Source organism: Brachyhypopomus gauderio, unplaced genomic scaffold, assembly GCF_052324685.1.
Source record: "Brachyhypopomus gauderio isolate BG-103 unplaced genomic scaffold, BGAUD_0.2 sc110, whole genome shotgun sequence".
In the NCBI taxonomy this organism is placed as follows: Eukaryota; Metazoa; Chordata; class Actinopteri; order Gymnotiformes; family Hypopomidae; genus Brachyhypopomus; species Brachyhypopomus gauderio.
In genome coordinates this window covers 330,655-347,760 of record NW_027506931.1, presented here as the reverse complement: position 1 = coordinate 347,760, position 17,106 = coordinate 330,655, and the positions used below count along the sequence as shown (strand labels likewise).

The 17,106-nt window shown below is 44.8% G+C and overlaps 1 protein-coding gene across 1 annotated transcript in view; it reads right to left on the bottom strand.

The window, feature by feature from the left end:
- LOC143497414 (GTPase IMAP family member 8-like) overlaps nucleotides 1–7,283 on the bottom strand; it is a 39,679-nt gene extending 32,396 nt beyond the window's left edge. The window contains exons 1-2 of the mRNA XM_076993346.1: nucleotides 7,214–7,283; nucleotides 200–898 (exon numbers count right to left, since the gene is read on the bottom strand). Coding sequence (XP_076849461.1) covers nucleotides 200–898; nucleotides 7,214–7,283 — 769 coding nt within the window. The remainder of the gene's footprint in view (nucleotides 1–199; nucleotides 899–7,213) is intronic.
- Nucleotides 7,284–17,106: the final 9,823 nt, after the last annotated feature.

The following is a 17,106-nucleotide window of genomic DNA, read 5'->3' as shown; positions in this document are numbered from 1 at the left end:
ATTCAGTGCAGTGGGGTATGACTGAGCAGAATTAAAACTCCCAAATGGAGTGATATTCATGTTTAGATTTAATACTGTGATAATAAAGGATAAAAAAATGCTTCCGAAGATCATCAGGTAGTTTAAGTTTATTACCAGGCTCAAGATTCAGGATTCGGAAAGAAAAAAATGGAATAAGAAAAATTAAAGAGAAACTTACCCATAACCCCTCTGATGTCATCTCTCTGTTTCTGTATCTTCATCTTCCTCTCTCTTCCTCTCTCTTCTGATACTCTCTTCTTCTCTTCCACCTCCTGTAGAATCTTTATGTTCATTTCAAAATTGAAGCCACTGTTTGCTGCCACCATCTCCTCTATCTTCTCCAGCAGCTCTGTGACCTGAGTGTCATCAGCCCTGTTCTCATTGTTGAGAACATGATACCTGTTCCCACATTTCTCAACAAGCCACTGGAGGGCGCTGTCTTCACTCTCAATGTGCTGCTCTATGGGTGTGTCTCCCAGACAGTCCCCATATGTGAACAGAATTATAGTGTGACTCCAGACTCTCTCAGTGAGAAGTTTCATGTGTCCCTCTAGTACATTTCTCTCATCATCTTCAAAAGTTGTGTCTACATCTATAACAAGTAGTAGAACATGGGGTCCTGGAGGACACAGAGACACACTGAGCACAATCTCCTGTTTCAGTACCTCACTGCTCTCCTCTACAGTGTAATCACTCCACCATCCTGGAGCTTCAACCACAGTGATCTTCCTCCCTGCTACTTCTCCCTGTCTCTTCACACACTGAGCAGTTCTCTTTAACTCAAACTCCTCTCTGCCCAGGATGGTGTTTCCTGCTGAACTCTTCCCAGCATCTCTGCACCCCAGCAGGACAATCCTCAGATCTGAGAGTGTGTCATCTGCAACTCAAGTAAAAATAATCACACAACATTTATAGCAATATAAACATTTTTAAAAACTAATCAGCAATATGATACTGCAAACAATACTCGGATCATTGAAGGTGAGGGGTATAATGGTGTTGAGGAGAGAGAGGTAAGGGGTGTAATGGTAGTGATGAGAGAGAGAGGTGAGGGGTGTAATGGTGGTGAGAGAGAGAGAGGTAAGGGGTGTAATGGTAGTGATGAGAGAGAGAGGTGAGGGGTGTAATGGTGGTGAGAGAGAGAGAGGTGAGGGGTGTAATGATGGTGAGGAGAGAGAAGTGAGGGGTGTAATGGTGGTGAGAGAGATGTGAGGGGTATAACGGTGGTGAGGGGTGTAACAGTGGTGAGGAGAGAGAGAGGTGAGGGGTGTAACGGTGGTGAGGAGAGAGAAAGAGGTGAGGGGTGTAGTGGTGGTGAGGAGAGAGAGGTGAGGGGTGTAGTGGTGGTGAGGAGAGAGAGGTGAGGGGTGTAATGGTGGTGAGGAGAGAGAGGTGAGGGGTGTAATGGTGGTGAGGAGAGAGAGGTGAGGGGTGTAATGGTGGTGAGGAGAGAGAGGTGAGGGGTGTAATGGTGGTGAGAGAGAGAGATGTGAGGGGTATAACGGTGGTGAGGAGAGAGAGAGGTAAGGGGTGTAATGGTGGTGAGGAGAGAGAGGTGAGGGGTGTAATGGTGGTGAGGAGAGAGAGAGGTGAGGGGTGTAATGGTGGTGAGGAGAGAGAGAGGTGAGGGGTGTAACGGTGGTGAGGAGAGAGAGAGAGGTGAGGGGTGTAATGGTGGTGAGGAGAGAGAGAGAGGTGAGGGGTGTAACGGTGGTGAGGAGAGAGAAAGAGGTGAGGGGTGTAGTGGTGGTGAGAGAGAGAGATGTGAGGGGTATAACGGTGGTGAGGAGAGAGAGAGGTAAGGGGTGTAATGGTGGTGAGGAGAGAGAGGTGAGGGGTGTAATGGTGGTGAGGAGAGAGAGAGGTGAGGGGTGTAATGGTGGTGAGGAGAGAGAGAGGTGAGGGGTGTAATGGTGGTGAGGAGAGAGAGGTGAGGGGTGTAATGGTGGTGAGGAGAGAGAGAGGTGAGGGGTGTAATGGTGGTGAGGAGAGAGAGAGGTGAGGGGTGTAACGGTGGTGAGGAGAGAGAGAGAGGTGAGGGGTGTAATGGTGGTGAGGAGAGAGAGAGAGGTGAGGGGTGTAACGGTGGTGAGGAGAGACAGAGAGGTGAGGGGTGTAATGGTGGTGAGGAGAGAGAGAGGTGAGGGGTGTAATGGTGGTGAGGAGAGAGAGGTGAGGGGTGTAATGGTGGTGAGAGAGAGAGAGGTGAGGGGTGTAACGGTGGTGAGGAGAGAGAGAGAGGTGAGGGGTGTAGTGGTGGTGAGGAGAGAGAGGTGAGGGGTGTCATGGTGGTGAGGAGAGAGAGAGGTGAGGGGTGTCATGGTGGTGAGGAGAGAGGTGAGGGGTGTCATGGTGGTGAGAGAGAGAGATGTGCAGGAGACTTAAACTGCATGAAGTCTTTGCTTTAAAATATATTGCAATATTGACAAAAAATTTTTTTTTAATGCATTTTCACACAACATCCATTTCCAATCATTTAATCTTTCATACCAGCTGTCATGGTGGGGTGGCCGGGAGGCCACCAGAGGTTGTGTGTACCCATTCACCCACCTGCATTGCACACGCCCCCGAGCACCAAAACACTTCCTAGGACCTAATCACCGAACTATTGACACCTGTCATTCATTAGCGTGCACCCTATAAGAGCCCACAGGTTGTGCAGTCCAGTGCTGCACATTGAACAAGGACTGCGCCTCAGCTATTATACAAGTCACCGTCTTTTATGACCAGCGCACTGGACAGGACCTGCGGGTCTTGAACTGTACACTATGAGCTGTGTAATAAATGAGAACAGGTGTTGGGCATAAACTCATAATGGGGCAGTGCCTGTGATGAAGGTGGTGTGTGTATCAGTGGATATGTTCCTCATTGGCTGGGACCAGTGTATCTTGACACGAGGCATGTTTAAGATTGTAATAACATTTGTTACGTCCCAGTCTAGGTTGAGCTAGGTTGTAAACTTCTCTTCTGTTCTTTAAACTACGAATAAAATTACCATATCCCATGTTACCAACCAAACACTTTTGCACATTGATAAAATATGCCAGATTTAGGCCAGGTTAATGCAATCATTTGGGTCATATATACATATACACACTACAATGTGTTTCTCTTCACATGTCCCAGCATCTTTGTGAGCTGCGGTCAAAGCACACAGCAGTCCATTGATCTATATTACTGGATTGGACATCACGTGACTTAGCATGCGCCGCACAGGTGCCATTACTATACATTGAGTCGTGCATTGAGGAGCATGCATGGACATAAAAATGAGATCTACAGACAGTCACGTGAGGAAAACCAAAGAGGGACATAAATTGTCAAAACTACGACAACAAGATCACAAGATCAAAGGGTATCACATTTCACAGGTCAGTAAAACAATTTTTATTTTTTTTTAAAATAGCGGTGGTGAGGTGTCAGGAACAGCACGTGACCACCCAAATTCAATCCATACACCTGCTGCTCGTTAACTCCCATATTCACGACTACTTAAGCTTCCCCCTCTCACTTCCGGGTTGCGAAGTATTGTTGGCATGTCACTTACCAAGCGTGACTTCTGCTCTCGTTCCAGACCTCGTTCCCTGCCTAGTCCTCTTGTACCTTCTGCCATATGTCTACCCGGCGTGACCTTGGACCGTCCTGACCTCGACCACCGCACTCATACACTTCACACACTCTGCGGAGTTATTCATTTGTACAAGTACTCCGTATTCACTTCACAAATAAAAACTACTGCATTCCGCAATTGTATCCGTGTTTCTGTTCCAACAAATTACAATGTATTGTTATTAATATTGTTATCATGTTAGGATAATGTTGTAAATACGATGTTAAGTAAAATTATCTCTAAATCTTTATTACTGTGGGGTGTGTGTGTGTGTGTGTGTGTGGTGTGGGGGGTGGGGGGGGGGGGGGGGAGAATGTTACTGGGACCGATGTTCAGTCCAGTTGGCATTATGTCCTATAGATACACTCTCACACAAACTGAATAAATAATGAAACCAAATGAAAATTTAAGTCAATTAAATTTGTCATAATTATTTTTTAAATGAACAGGTTAATACAGGTTTTTTATTTTTAGAAATGCAATTTTTCTACACAGATTTTCCAACAAACAAAGAAAATATGAGCTGTACAAATTGTGGGTCAGAAAGTGTGGATGTCTGAGAGGACCGTCATCTACAGCAGGGATATGCAGTGCTCACTGCCCACTGATATCAACCGTACACTGAAGAGGGCACATGTTAGAGAAGGAGCAGTGCCACAGATTTTCAACCTTCCAGACCATATTAATAATAATAAATATTTTATTAAAGTTGATGAAATTCTGTAGCCAATAAGAAGTGGCTGCAATAAATGATTTTGAAAAATGTATATTTTGTGTCATGTCAATTTATCTATGTATTTGTGGGAAAGTGAATTGTGTAAGCTCTTTTCTGCTACTTGAAGGAAAAAAAATCTGACAAAAATTGTCATAAATTTCAGATTCAAACTCATTATTTTCTCTATCATAATTTCATAATTAATTTCACCCACATTTAGCCATGTAGTGCTCAAAGATGCTCCTCCACACTGATGCCATCTCATATTATACTTGAACATATATAAAAGGTATTGCATATTGAATTTATGAAAGCTACAGCTGTAACGGGGAGACTTGACAAATAAAGAGATAAACTCATAAATTTGACTTTCAATATCAGAAATGTGACTGTTATCATAATTAAAACTTATCAAAGTTATTTATTTAAAACTTTTTACCATAATTATGATTGAATATCAAAAACATGACATACATGTTTAGTTTTAGCCAGGTGAAAGAAAAGGGCTTTATGCAGGGCTTTTTTTTTATTTTACCTAAATTGAATTTTACCTAAGTTTTACATATCACAACATCGGCAATATTCTCACCTTTAATTTAAGCCATATTTTATCAAAATCGGATAATAAATAAGGGCGCTAGGACTGTTTTTGTGACAGATGGATGCACATCCCACATAGGAACTACACTGCTTTGCTGACATGACTCAATGCATAGTAATGGCGCCGAGGGCGGCGCATCGCTAGCTATAGCGGCAACAGGCGATGTCCAATACAGTAATATACATCAATGCAGCAGTCATTATACAGAACCCCTGGAACGGAGAGGATTAAGGTGTTTGTTAGGGGTTAGGGGGTTTGTTAGGGGTTAGGGGGTTTGTTAGGGGTTAGGGGGTTTGTTAGGGGTTAGGGTGTTTGTTAGGGGTTAGGGGGTTTGTTAGGGGTTAGGGGGTTTGTTAGGGGTTAGGGGGTTTGTTAGGGGTTAGGGTGTTTGTTAGGGGTTAGGGGGTTTGTTAGGGGTTAGGGGGTTTGTTAGGGGTTAGGGGGTTTGCTCCAGGGTCCAACAGAGCTGAGATTCTAATCTACATTCTGATTGATAGTCTATTACTAATGTAATTGGAAACAGTTACATCTTGAAATCTCACACTCACAATGAAAATCTACACTACATATTCAACAGTATGATTGTTTCATCTTGGCTCACTCAGGGGTGGTTGAGACTGGATGCATTAATTAACCAGATTACCTAGACACATTTATTAACTAGATTAATTAACCAGAATAACTAGACACATTAACTAGATTAAACAATCAATCAGTTAATTACTTAATCATCTCACAAGCCAAAGAGACAACTACAATTAAAAAAACATCAATGACTAGACAAACATGAAGCAAAGAACAAGACAGGACTGAACAGAATGTTGGGGTAACTAAAATACTGACCACTAATAATACAAGACACGAGTAAATCAACCAGAAAGACAATAGAATACTTAAGTACTTAATGCAGGAACTAAGAAACAAAGTCTACATGCAATGACCAGCAAAGGTTCACTGAAAACATGGGCTATAAATACCTGAGGAAATAGGGAAACCTGACACAGGTAAAAACACTATTGAGGAGGCTGGTAACAAGGATGGGGCGTGAAGGCAGACATAACAAGGAACACCAAAATAAAAAGAAAACCAGGAAGTAAAATCAAAACAGAAGACAGATGCCGTGTGAAGCGCATCGGCAAGGAGGGGGTGATCGTGACAATGAAATAAGATATTTTGTGCTAGATGCAACAGTTTCTCACATGAGTGCACACTGACAATGAAAATGAAGTAAAAACCATATGATCTGATCATGGATACTGGTGCCAAATTAAAATGACAATTAAACACTCAGATCACGTTAGTTAGGCCACAGTCTGGTCGTTTTGTAACCACATGAATAATGTGCTGCTGTGAATGTGCCAATAACAACAGTGTAGCTGGAGTTTCTACATGTGTCTGAGTGGAGAATCTCCCACCACGCAGAACTCACAGCAGGACTGTGTCTCCACTACCTGTTGTACCTGTTCTACACAGAACTAAAGGGAATTGTGTGTGTTCATGTTCTGGTGTTTCTTCTCTGTTTTACTTTCTGTCTCTTTTATTGCAACAATAAAACAATTGAAGTTAGATCTTTGCACTGCACATGTTGCAACAGCACTGATCAGCCAATCACAGCAGACTTACAGCCAAGGAGACTGGAGTGTAGGACAGAGGAGTGTGTGTGAGTGAGTGACTGCAGTTTCTTCCTCACAGGTACATCCGTACTGGGGCTGTAATGTGACACATTCTCTTTGTATTATGTGCATTATGTTTAGAGATCTGTTTGTTACATGCATCATTACATTCATTAAACAAATTTAAGGAGCTCATCAAAACTCTAATTGGGGAGTGGACAAGAGAACTTGCACTGACTCTAACCCTAATTAAACCTAACCCTACCTTAATTTAACCCTAAGTCTAACTTAATCCTAACCCTAACTTAACCCTTACCTGTGTGTTACTATGTTACCTTTGTGGATTCCAAGGACAGTCTGTCAGCTTTCATTTTGCTGGCGTGCAGGAAAAAAGCTTTTAAGCCACTACAACTCCACATGTATAAAACAGTCCAAGCCCTTCTAAACCCACATTTGTTCTGTTGTCAGACCAGAAACTAAACTTCAATACTACAGACTGTGTCACATTTATAAGCAAGAAAGTCACAACCTTCAAACAGACAATTTCTGATGGACTGAACCTGAAAGTGTCTGGACAGCTTCTCATATAAACTCAAGCCAGTCATCAGTGACAAATGAGCTCCATCACATTACACTGGGTGTGAAGTCAGTACCTGAATCTCCATAATCCCACTCTGAGTCCAGATCAAAGACTTCAGCACTGGAATTGGAATCATAGTCCATTGCCTCTGAAATAACAAAATATGTACAACTGAATTACAATATTTGTATTGTTAGTAAATTCAAATGGTAAATAAGTCACAATATTTAGATCTGTATTTAAATCTTAGCTTTTAAATTGTAAGGACATACATTGATTAAAGAATTCTCACAAGTTGTTGGACACAAATTAGATGTTTGTCCACAAACAGCTGTGGTTCACCCAGTTAAATCACCTGCTCACAAAGGGATACGTCTGTGTTCTCCTACTGAGTCCTGAGTGATGGGTGTGGATCAACCCTGCATGTTGTACGTGTTCAGTCTGTATCACCACGTTCAGTCTACACAGCGCTTTATATCAGCAAGTCACTCCCACACCTTATTATGGGTTTAATAATCAGTCACTAGTCCAGAGGTATATCAAAAAACCATACACCCATTTCGCCCATGTCAGATTATTAACAAAAACTCTGTAATAACTGGGTTTTTTAAGTTTTCTTGTAGGCTATATTCATGTGCCATTTTCATGTATTTTCAAAAAATTGCAAATGAGCAGTTTAACTGCACACATATATGTTGCTAATAAAATACTGGCAAATGTTGGTAAAGACCTTAGAAACTGCCCACTCCGTAAACATTTAGTCGTTACCATGTTTCTAAATCGCTGCAATGTGATAAAAGACTAAATGACACGTAGCTCCTCTACCAAAAGTATCAAAGCTCATCAACACAAGCGTCAGACATTCACTACCGATGCTGGACCACAGAAAAGTTAATTAACTTCGCCTACAACGTTAGGATCGCCATCTGTCAGGATGGTATTATCTGTAATATATCTTTTTACAGCAAATTATATGATATAAATATTAAATAAATATAGAAATATAGAAAACCATTGAGCATACATACCTCGAGTAACTATCGCCATTTAATGATCTAGAAATACAGACGAGCAGGAAGAAACGTAACCTCTTTAGATCCGTTTGGAGGTGAAAGTCCATCAACATGGTTGGTTGCCAGATTATACTGTACAAACCCTCAGGGGAAATGCTCCAGCATCGGTAGTAACAAAGGAAGAAATGTTCTTAAATGAAGCATTGACTTCAAGTAAAGTTAGAAAAAACGTTTATTTATTTAAAAATTATAATTGTGTAACAGATTAAAATGCTTGCTTGTTTGATTTATACATTTGCTGAAGAGTGGATTTTGTGAATAGACCTATTTGTTGAAGACAAGTCAAATTTAACCATCTATGCATTGTCTACACCAGCGTTTCTCAACCAAGGTGCCGCGGCACACTGGGGTGCCGTCTGTCTTCATCGGGGGTGCCGTCAAAATATTCTGATGTGAAATAAAAAAAACTATAGTTTTAAAAATTGAAGTTATTATACGCTTTAAAAATCATTAAAATTTATTTCATATGACCAGATCTCAAGTTTGGTGGGCGTGAGCTTTTTTTCAGGCGGGGGGGATTGGAATCTGTCGCGATGGTTAGTGTAGCGGCTGTGTGTACGGCTCGAGAAAAGAGACCACCTCCCCGTGGCTGCGTGTGCGTGGCTGCCTGGCCATGGCACAAACGCGTTCCTGATCTCGCGCATGCTCGTTCGTGTGCAAAACGATGGCCGACGCCAGCGTTTAGTGTAAGTTAAAATACCTCGTTTTTGTAGACAAACGAATCTTACATTCTAGTCTTGTATTGGCAGTGTATATGTTCATAAAGTTACTTTATGGAGAGGAAAACATTTAAGAATAGCCTGTTAAGTTCTCTGCATTGTAAACTTCGCATGGGAACAATGAACAATGCTTGACAAATTGGGAATACCAATCAACTGTAAATTGAACAGTGTTTAAAGAGGGGAAGCCATGCGGCTTTTGCAAAAATAAAGTTCTAAATGGAAATATTTTGTTTGTGTGTTTTCATGTATTTCTACCTGAATTTTATCTGCAAAACATTAAGTTTAATGTGCATTGAAGTTTTCAAATCCTTTGCAAACATCCTTATAATGCCATGTAGGATGTTTCGTAAATACAAAGAGTAAAGGTATAAGTAGTATATGTAGTTATTTATGTAGAAACGGTAAATTTGCATTTATTACTTTTATTTAGAAATTCCTATCACGCGAGACTATAACGGAACTTCACCAGCGCGGTGCAGCCAGGATGAGAGAGCCACGGTGAGAGAGTCTCCCAGTCTCGCGCCGTATACTATTGGAGGATATCAGCAAGGTCTCTCAGACTGCCTTTTATCATTTGCGAAATATCTCCAGACTACGTCCTATTTTAACACAATACTTGGAGTGAGATTTTAACCTGGAGCCGGTGGCGAGTGTATTTTGTTGAGCGGGGGGGGGGGGGGGGGTTGTGGCGAACGTAAAATGGACACAGATTCAGTGTTATATCGCCGGTGGATGGCGCCAGAGCTAGCGAACTAGTAACGTGTTGAATCATATATGTGGATCTGAGGTAAATAAACTGGATATTTTTTTCGGCGTGAGATATCGGAAGTGTGGCGTGAGAGCGTGTGAAAACGGTCAAATGCGTGTGTCTCACGCTCAATGCGTGAGAGTTGGCAACCCTTACTCAGCAGAGGTTTTAGTTAATGCTCTGGTTACATCGCGCATTAACTACTGTAATTCAATTTTGGTAGGCATTCCTAAAAAGATTATTCACAGACTCCAGCTAGTTCAGAATTCTGCAGCACGAATTATTACACGCTCAAAATCTTTTGATCATGTTACACCTCTGTTGATTCAGCTGCACTGGCTTCCTGTGTTGGAGCGGATTCAGTTTAAAATTTTAAGGCACTACATAACCTCTCTCCTGGCTATTTAGCAGATCTCCTTCAGATATACACCCCACCCCGTTCTCTGCGGTCTTCATCAGCACGCTTATTGGCACTTCCTGCCATTAAGCTGAGCACAGTGGGTTCTAGGGCTTTCTCTCATGCTGCACCTAACCTTTGGAATTCACAACTTATCATATTCGGATGCTGGATTCAATCGCAGAGTTTAAATCTGCTTTAAAAACTCATATTTTTAAAATTGCTTATTCATGTAATTGACTGTGTTTATTTTATTGTATTTTTCACAAAGTGGATTGTTTATATATTCTCTGTATGGGTTTACTGTTTATTGTTATTTTAATGTGAGTTGTAAGGTGACCTTGAGTGACTTGAAAGGCGCCATAAAATAAAATGTATTATTATTATTATTATTATTATTATTATTATTATTATTAAGGGCTGGACTCTTGTTCGGTGGAAGGAACACAGCAGAAACCAGCACAGCAGCCATGGCAAGCAGCCATCTCCAGAACAGAACATTCTTTTAGATAACAGATATGAAGCTCTCGCCTCAACTGAAGTAGCAGAAATTGAGCAGTCTCATCACAACATACTGCCTCCCTCTCCAGGACATCAAGGACATCAAGCACACCCCAATCAGCATCAGAGATCCAACTCCAGTCTGGCTGCTAAGCAACAGCATGCAAATAACTTTGGCCATTCGCGGACCCACCACCAAGCTGCCAACCGTGTTAGCCAGCAGCATGCTAACAAGCATGCTAAGAGTCGTCCCAACCACCAGCTTGCAATCCATGCCAGTCGACGGCTAACTAATAAGCATGCTAATTGGGTTAGCCATCGGGTGCTAATCATGTTAGCCATCGGGATGCTAACCATGAAAGGAGATGAGGAACACCGCCACAGCCCAAAACTGCTGATTGGGGACTCAGTCATCAAAGATGTATGGAGCAAAAGTATTAAGGCCTTTTGCTTTCCTCATGTTACTGTCTGTGAAGTGATACCCATGATTCCACACATATTGCATGACCATCCAGCTACGGAAAGACTGATTGTACATGTCGGCTCTAGCAATGTTTACAAACAACAGTCTGAGATTCTGAAACAGGATTTTAACCATTTGTTCGACATTCTGGAGTTTTCCCAGTCTGAAGTGTTCATTTCTGGGTTGCCAGGGTTGCCAACTTTTGATGTTCACTTGGAGTGAGATTTTAACCTGGAGGAGGTGGCGAGTATAAATTGTTGGGGGGGCGAATGTAAGTTGTTGACCTTGGGGGGGGTTGGCGCCAGAGCGAACTAGTAACTCATTGAATCATATATGTGGATCAGAGGTAAATAAACTGGATTTTTTTTTCGGCGTGAGAAATCGGAAGTGTGGCGTGAGAACATGTGAAAATGGTCAAATGCGTATGTCTCACGCTCAATGCGTGAGAGTTGGCAACCCTGTACCAACTGCACGTCGAGGCAGTGGTCACTTTACCAGACTGCTGGCTCTAAACAGCTGGCTCACTACAGCCTGTGCACATCGGAAGATAAACTTCATTGACAATTTCAACATCTTTTGGAGGCATCCTGAGCTTTGTAAACCTGATCAGCTTCACCCTAACAAGGCTGGGACTCAAATGCTTGTGGATAATCTAATGTATGGAATCACTCACATGCGGAACCTGCACTCAACCGCCAGCAGTAATGTCAGTCACAGGAGCTCACCATCTCCTGTCAGAGAATCTGTCCACAGTCTCAGAGGTAGAAGTTGGGTTGCCAAGAAAGATCGCTTGGAGTGAGATTTGAACGTGGAGGAGGTGGCGAGTGTAAATTGTTGAGGGGGGGTGGGGGTTTGGGGGGGTGGCGAACGTAAATTGTTACCGGGGCGGTGTATTGGACACAAATTAAGTGTTATATTGCGATCTATCGATCGCCGGTGGTTGGCACCAGAGCGAACTAGTAACTCATTGAATCATAGATAAGGATCAGAGGTAAATATATGGAGCTTTTTTAGTGTCACCAGAACCTGAACCTGAAATCATTATTACTTGAAAAAACAGTCTGTAAAATCCTTTGAGGTATCCAAAAGTCGAGTTAAAATTCAGGTTCAGGTCGAAATTCAGGTTCGGGTCGCAATTCAGGTTCTGGTCGAAATTCAGGTTCGGGTCGTAATTCAGGTTCGGGTCGAAATTCAGGTTCAGGTTGAAAAGCGGTTCGGGAATGCATCCGGGATACTTAGGATGAGCAAACAAACTCGGAGCTAATCGAACTGCATCTGGCCAATCACAAAACATATCAGAGGTCATTGGGAGGCGCGTCTTTCTGCTGAAGTTCTTGTAAGAGTGCGGTCCCTGTTTGGCGTGTAAGTAGCATGTAAGCAGCACGAAAGTGACCACTGTGCCACCCAGAAATGGCACCTTGTTGCATCTGCCACATAATCGTGGCACTTATTGTGGCCAGTGCTGCGTGACTGTGGTCTCCGTTGTCCAGAAACACCGCCTGCCTCCGCTGACAGACATCTAAAGAGTCTTGGGTGACTCTGCGTATCGGCCACTCGCTTAAATCATCCCGACGAGCTCCGAATCGCCATTTGTTGAAATGAAGATGGTTCATAACTTTTGTTTGAAAATTATGTTGAGTGAAATACTAGTCGACATCCAGCTAGACAGCTCTATATTACTCGTTCAGAATACTGTTTAGCGGTAACGTCGAATTAAGATGATAGGAGGGTAAAAAAAAAAACCGGTCAGATAGAAACAGTGGTCCTCAATAAGGGTGTGTGGCCTCCATTTCTGTCGGCAGTAATATCCATCATGGTAATCGTATCAAAATTAGAGCTAACCTTGGAGGCCGGTTATGATTTTTCGCTTGTTGATACGGGAGCTGCCTGTTCATGTACAGATCCTACACTTTCACTGACTGATGAGCCCACAGTGTTAACTGTCTTGAGGGAACGTTCCTTCAAGGGCCACAGGTATCAGCCCTTATGAGCTTATGACTGGAAGAGTCATGAGGCTCCCCATTGATCCAGAGGTGTCACCTGTTGATTTGGGTCCATTAATGTATACCACTCAGCAAACTGTCTTGCTGCAATTGCAAGATAGACTCAAGGTTCTGAATGCTCATGCAGCTCTGAAGCAGCAGCAGTCAGACAGAGCAAATGATGCTCTGTTTAATCCGACAACAGAAACCAAGTTCTCAGAAGGAGACTTCTTCTTCAGAGTTTTTGTTGGATAAAGACAATGCATTTGCTCCACGCTGGCATGGACCTTATGAAGTTAGAGTTTGCAACAGCTGTATAGCTGTCAAAGCAAGGCAGAAACTAAAGTGGTACCATATGACCCAATGTAAGCTATTCAAACATAGTGAGTAAATGTAGAGCATGTTGTTCTGTTTTCATTCTCACATTCACAGACTCACTACTGCAGTTTCATGGATTCCTGATGCTAGGACGGTGATCTGCATAGAGCTAGGACAGCGAGTCAAATTGAGCCACATGCTCGGATGTGGGAGATGGGTATGGAAGTATTTCAAGGGGCCATTCACACCAAATTCACTGACAATTTTACCTAAGCAAATAGTTACATGGCCTCCTGGTGTAGCACCAGAACCAAATTGTATAACTCAAATTTGCTGTAATTCAGGTTCCACCCATCCTCCTACAATTAGTTTTTCTATCCCTATTATCCATGTTTCAAGCCAAACCAATTCTACAACATGGATAAAACTAAAATCAATTGATGGTCAAGAAGCAGGTGTTTTAAGCACATTATACAAGTGAGGAAATAATGGAGTAGATCCTCGGAAGTGCTATAACACAAAAGAACTTGAACCTGCCATGTATGAGTGCACACATATAGAACCACTCAATTCTACACACAACATATAAACATCCCATCTTTTTAATCTCTCTTCTCCACAGGATTATTCTATTACACCCAAACCTTTTGTTTGGACAAAATGTCAGGAAGGCATGTATTGTGTTGGTAGGTGTGAAGCTGACCTAAATAAGTGGACAGGTGCAGAAAATTGCACATGGATACGTAAATATTGTTTCAATTTAACGACATGCAGCTACCACAAACCAACAGTGTCCGAATACATACCCTGTCCCTCTATGTCACGTGGGGCTACGCCCCCTCTCCTAGCTGTCACTCTGGGTTCCCTCGTGTTTGTGTTCTTGCCCGTTTTTCCCGCCCTGCTCGTTGGTTTTGATGAATCCCTTGTTTATTGCCACGCCCCTGTGTCATTGTCTTCACCTGTTCGTGGTTTAGTGTCATGTTTATAATCCCTGCATTTCCCCAGTCTTGTCATCGGTTATTTTGTTCATTTGTTCTATTGTGCGTGCGGTTGTTTGGTGCTTTGCTGTTCGTCTTGATTCGTGAGTTGCTCTGTTTCCCCGTCGTGTTTAAATATGCCTGTTTACCTTTGTTATTCGGACTGCCCTCCCATTATGACCCCGGACTGTTTCTCTGATGATGGCTATGGAATATCCTGTAATAAATCTCGCTCTTCTCAGCACTTGTGTCCGTCTTCTCGCCCCGCAGCGCGAGCTGCGTTACATAATAACCGATCAACCAAGGACACAGCGAGACTCTGGCAAGTTCAACCGCTGCGATGAGATGTTGACTGGTTTGATCCAGTTCGACTCTCCGATATTGCAGCGCGAACGAACCAGAGACAGGAAATCCCCTGGCGCTGTGGGTACATGGGAGTCTCGTCGCTGTAAGAACGAAGCAAAACCACGTTCGGTTTCTGGCTTTAGCGGCGAGCTCCCCGGTAAGCGCTATGTGTCTGCCCGACTCGATACTCGCTATGGGAAGGAACAACCTGTAGCCGGGCGGGAGGAATGTGCAGACGAGCGTTGGCTTGGCTCTCGGTTGGCTTTCAAGAGTCATTGTGAGCTCCCGATACCTCCGACAAGGCGGAGTCACCGTGAAAGCCACCAAGAAGCAGTTGTGTCTGTGTGTTCTTCCAGGCGCAGACCAGACCGGGGAAGGAGGAAGACCACGCCCCCGGTTCAGAGCCCCGCCGCCACCGAGCCTGAGAAAGCCTCCTTCCCTGAAAGAGACCTCCCTCCGCTGATCCCGGAAGCCTCTCCCCAAAGGCCCCCTAAGTATTTTTTGGGGGTGGGTGGTGGACACTCGCACAGGGAGTGGCCGGCTGAGACCCGCGATGACGTCAGTATGGCGGACACGCCCCCCGATGACGTCAGTGCGGCGACTCCGCCCCCTGAGGACGTCGGCTTGGCGTACACGCCCCCCGAGGACGTTGGCTTGGCGTACACGCCCCCCGAGGACGTCGGCTTGGCGTACACGCCCCCCAAAGACGTCGGCTTGGCGTACACGCCCCCCGAGGACGTCGGCTTGGCGTACACGCCCCCCGAGGACTTCTCCTTGCCACAGCAACCTGTTCCCGCTGCCCGTAGGCAGTCCGTGCCTGTACCTGTTCCCGCTGCCCGTAGGCAGACCACGCCGGTTCCTGTTCCCGCTGCCCGTAGGCAGACCACGCCGGTTCCTGTTCCCGCTGCCCGTAGGCAGACCACGCCGTTTTCTGTTCCCGCGACCCAGGAGGGGTCGTCCACGCCGGTTCCTGTTCCCGCGACCCAGGAGGGGTCGTCCACACCGGTTCCTGTTCCCGCGACCCAGGAGGGGTCGTCCACGCCGGTTCATGTCTCCGCGACCCAGGAGGGGTCGTCCTCGCCGGTTCCTGTCTCCGCGACCCAGGAGGGGTCGCCGCCTGTTCCCGCTGCCCGCCAGCGGACCGCGCCTGTTCCCGCTGCCCGCCAGCGGACCGCGCCTGTTCCTCCAGAGACCGTGTTCCCCTTGCTCCCGTGTTCTGTCCCTGGATTTGTGTTGGTCCTAGTTCTTGTGTGTGTGCCTGTTCGTGTCCTTGTGCCCATCCCTGTGTTTGTGTCTGGTCAGTTCCTCCAGGTCCCTGTCTCCGTGTCTGTTCCCCAAGTCACGACCCGCTTTGTGCCCGTGCCTTTCTCTGTGGTCCATGCTGTCTTCACCTCAGTGTTTGCCTCTGCCTTGTCCCCTGGCCCCACTCCCGTGTCTGTCCCCGGTCCTGTACTGTCCAGCCCTGCTCCTGCTCCTTGCCCTGTCCAGTCTCCCTGTGCCCCGTGTACCGCCTTGCCCCAGCCCAGCTCCTGGTCAGTCTCTGCTTTCTCTGTCCCTGCCATGCCCCGGTCTCCGTGCCCTGCTTTCCCCTGTTCTGTTCCTCCGGTCTGTCCCGTGTCTGCTGTCCCTGTCCCTCGCCGTGTTCCGTGGTTCCCTGTCTTGTCCTAGTCTGGTTCCCTGTCCTGTCTGCCCTTGCATGCCCCGGAGTGGCACGCTTTGAGGGGGGGGTACTGTCACGTATGGCTACGCCCCCTCTCCTAGCTGTCACTCCGGGTTCCCTTGTGTCTGTGTTCCGTGCCTGTTCATCCTGCCCTGCTCGTTTGTTTCGTTAATTCCCTATTGTCTGCCATGCCCCTGTCGTCATTGTTAGCACCTGGTCCTAGTTTAGTTCAGTGTATATTAGCCCCTGAGTCTCCCATGTCCTTTGTCGGTTGTTTTGGATGTTTGGCTGTTCTCTGTTTATCTTGCTTGTAAGTTTGCTCTGTGTTTCCCCCGTCGTGTTCAGTATGCCCGTGTACCTGTCTAATCTGGATGGCTCTCCCGTTGTGACCCCTGCCTGTGACTTCGACTACGATTATGGAATGCCCTGTAATAAATCTCGCTCTTCTCAGCGTTTGTGTCCACCTCCATGTTCTGCCCAGCGCAGATCGTTACAACGTCCCGAGGCGCAAGCTCTTGATGCTAAAAAATGAGTAAAAACATGCAGTAATTAGAGTCAATGCAATGGAAAAAAATTAGGATAAAATAAGGACATTGTCTTAAACTGCTGTGCCCAACAACAAATATTTAATATGAAGACCCAGTGTATGTGTAATATTGCACTGCTTAGAGTAAACATTTTAAACTTTCAGTATGTGTCCTACCATGAGGTGGAGATGTGAGACCAATCGGAGGACTCATAATGTGGCTGTGGCGCTATGGAAAGAATATTTCTTTGGTA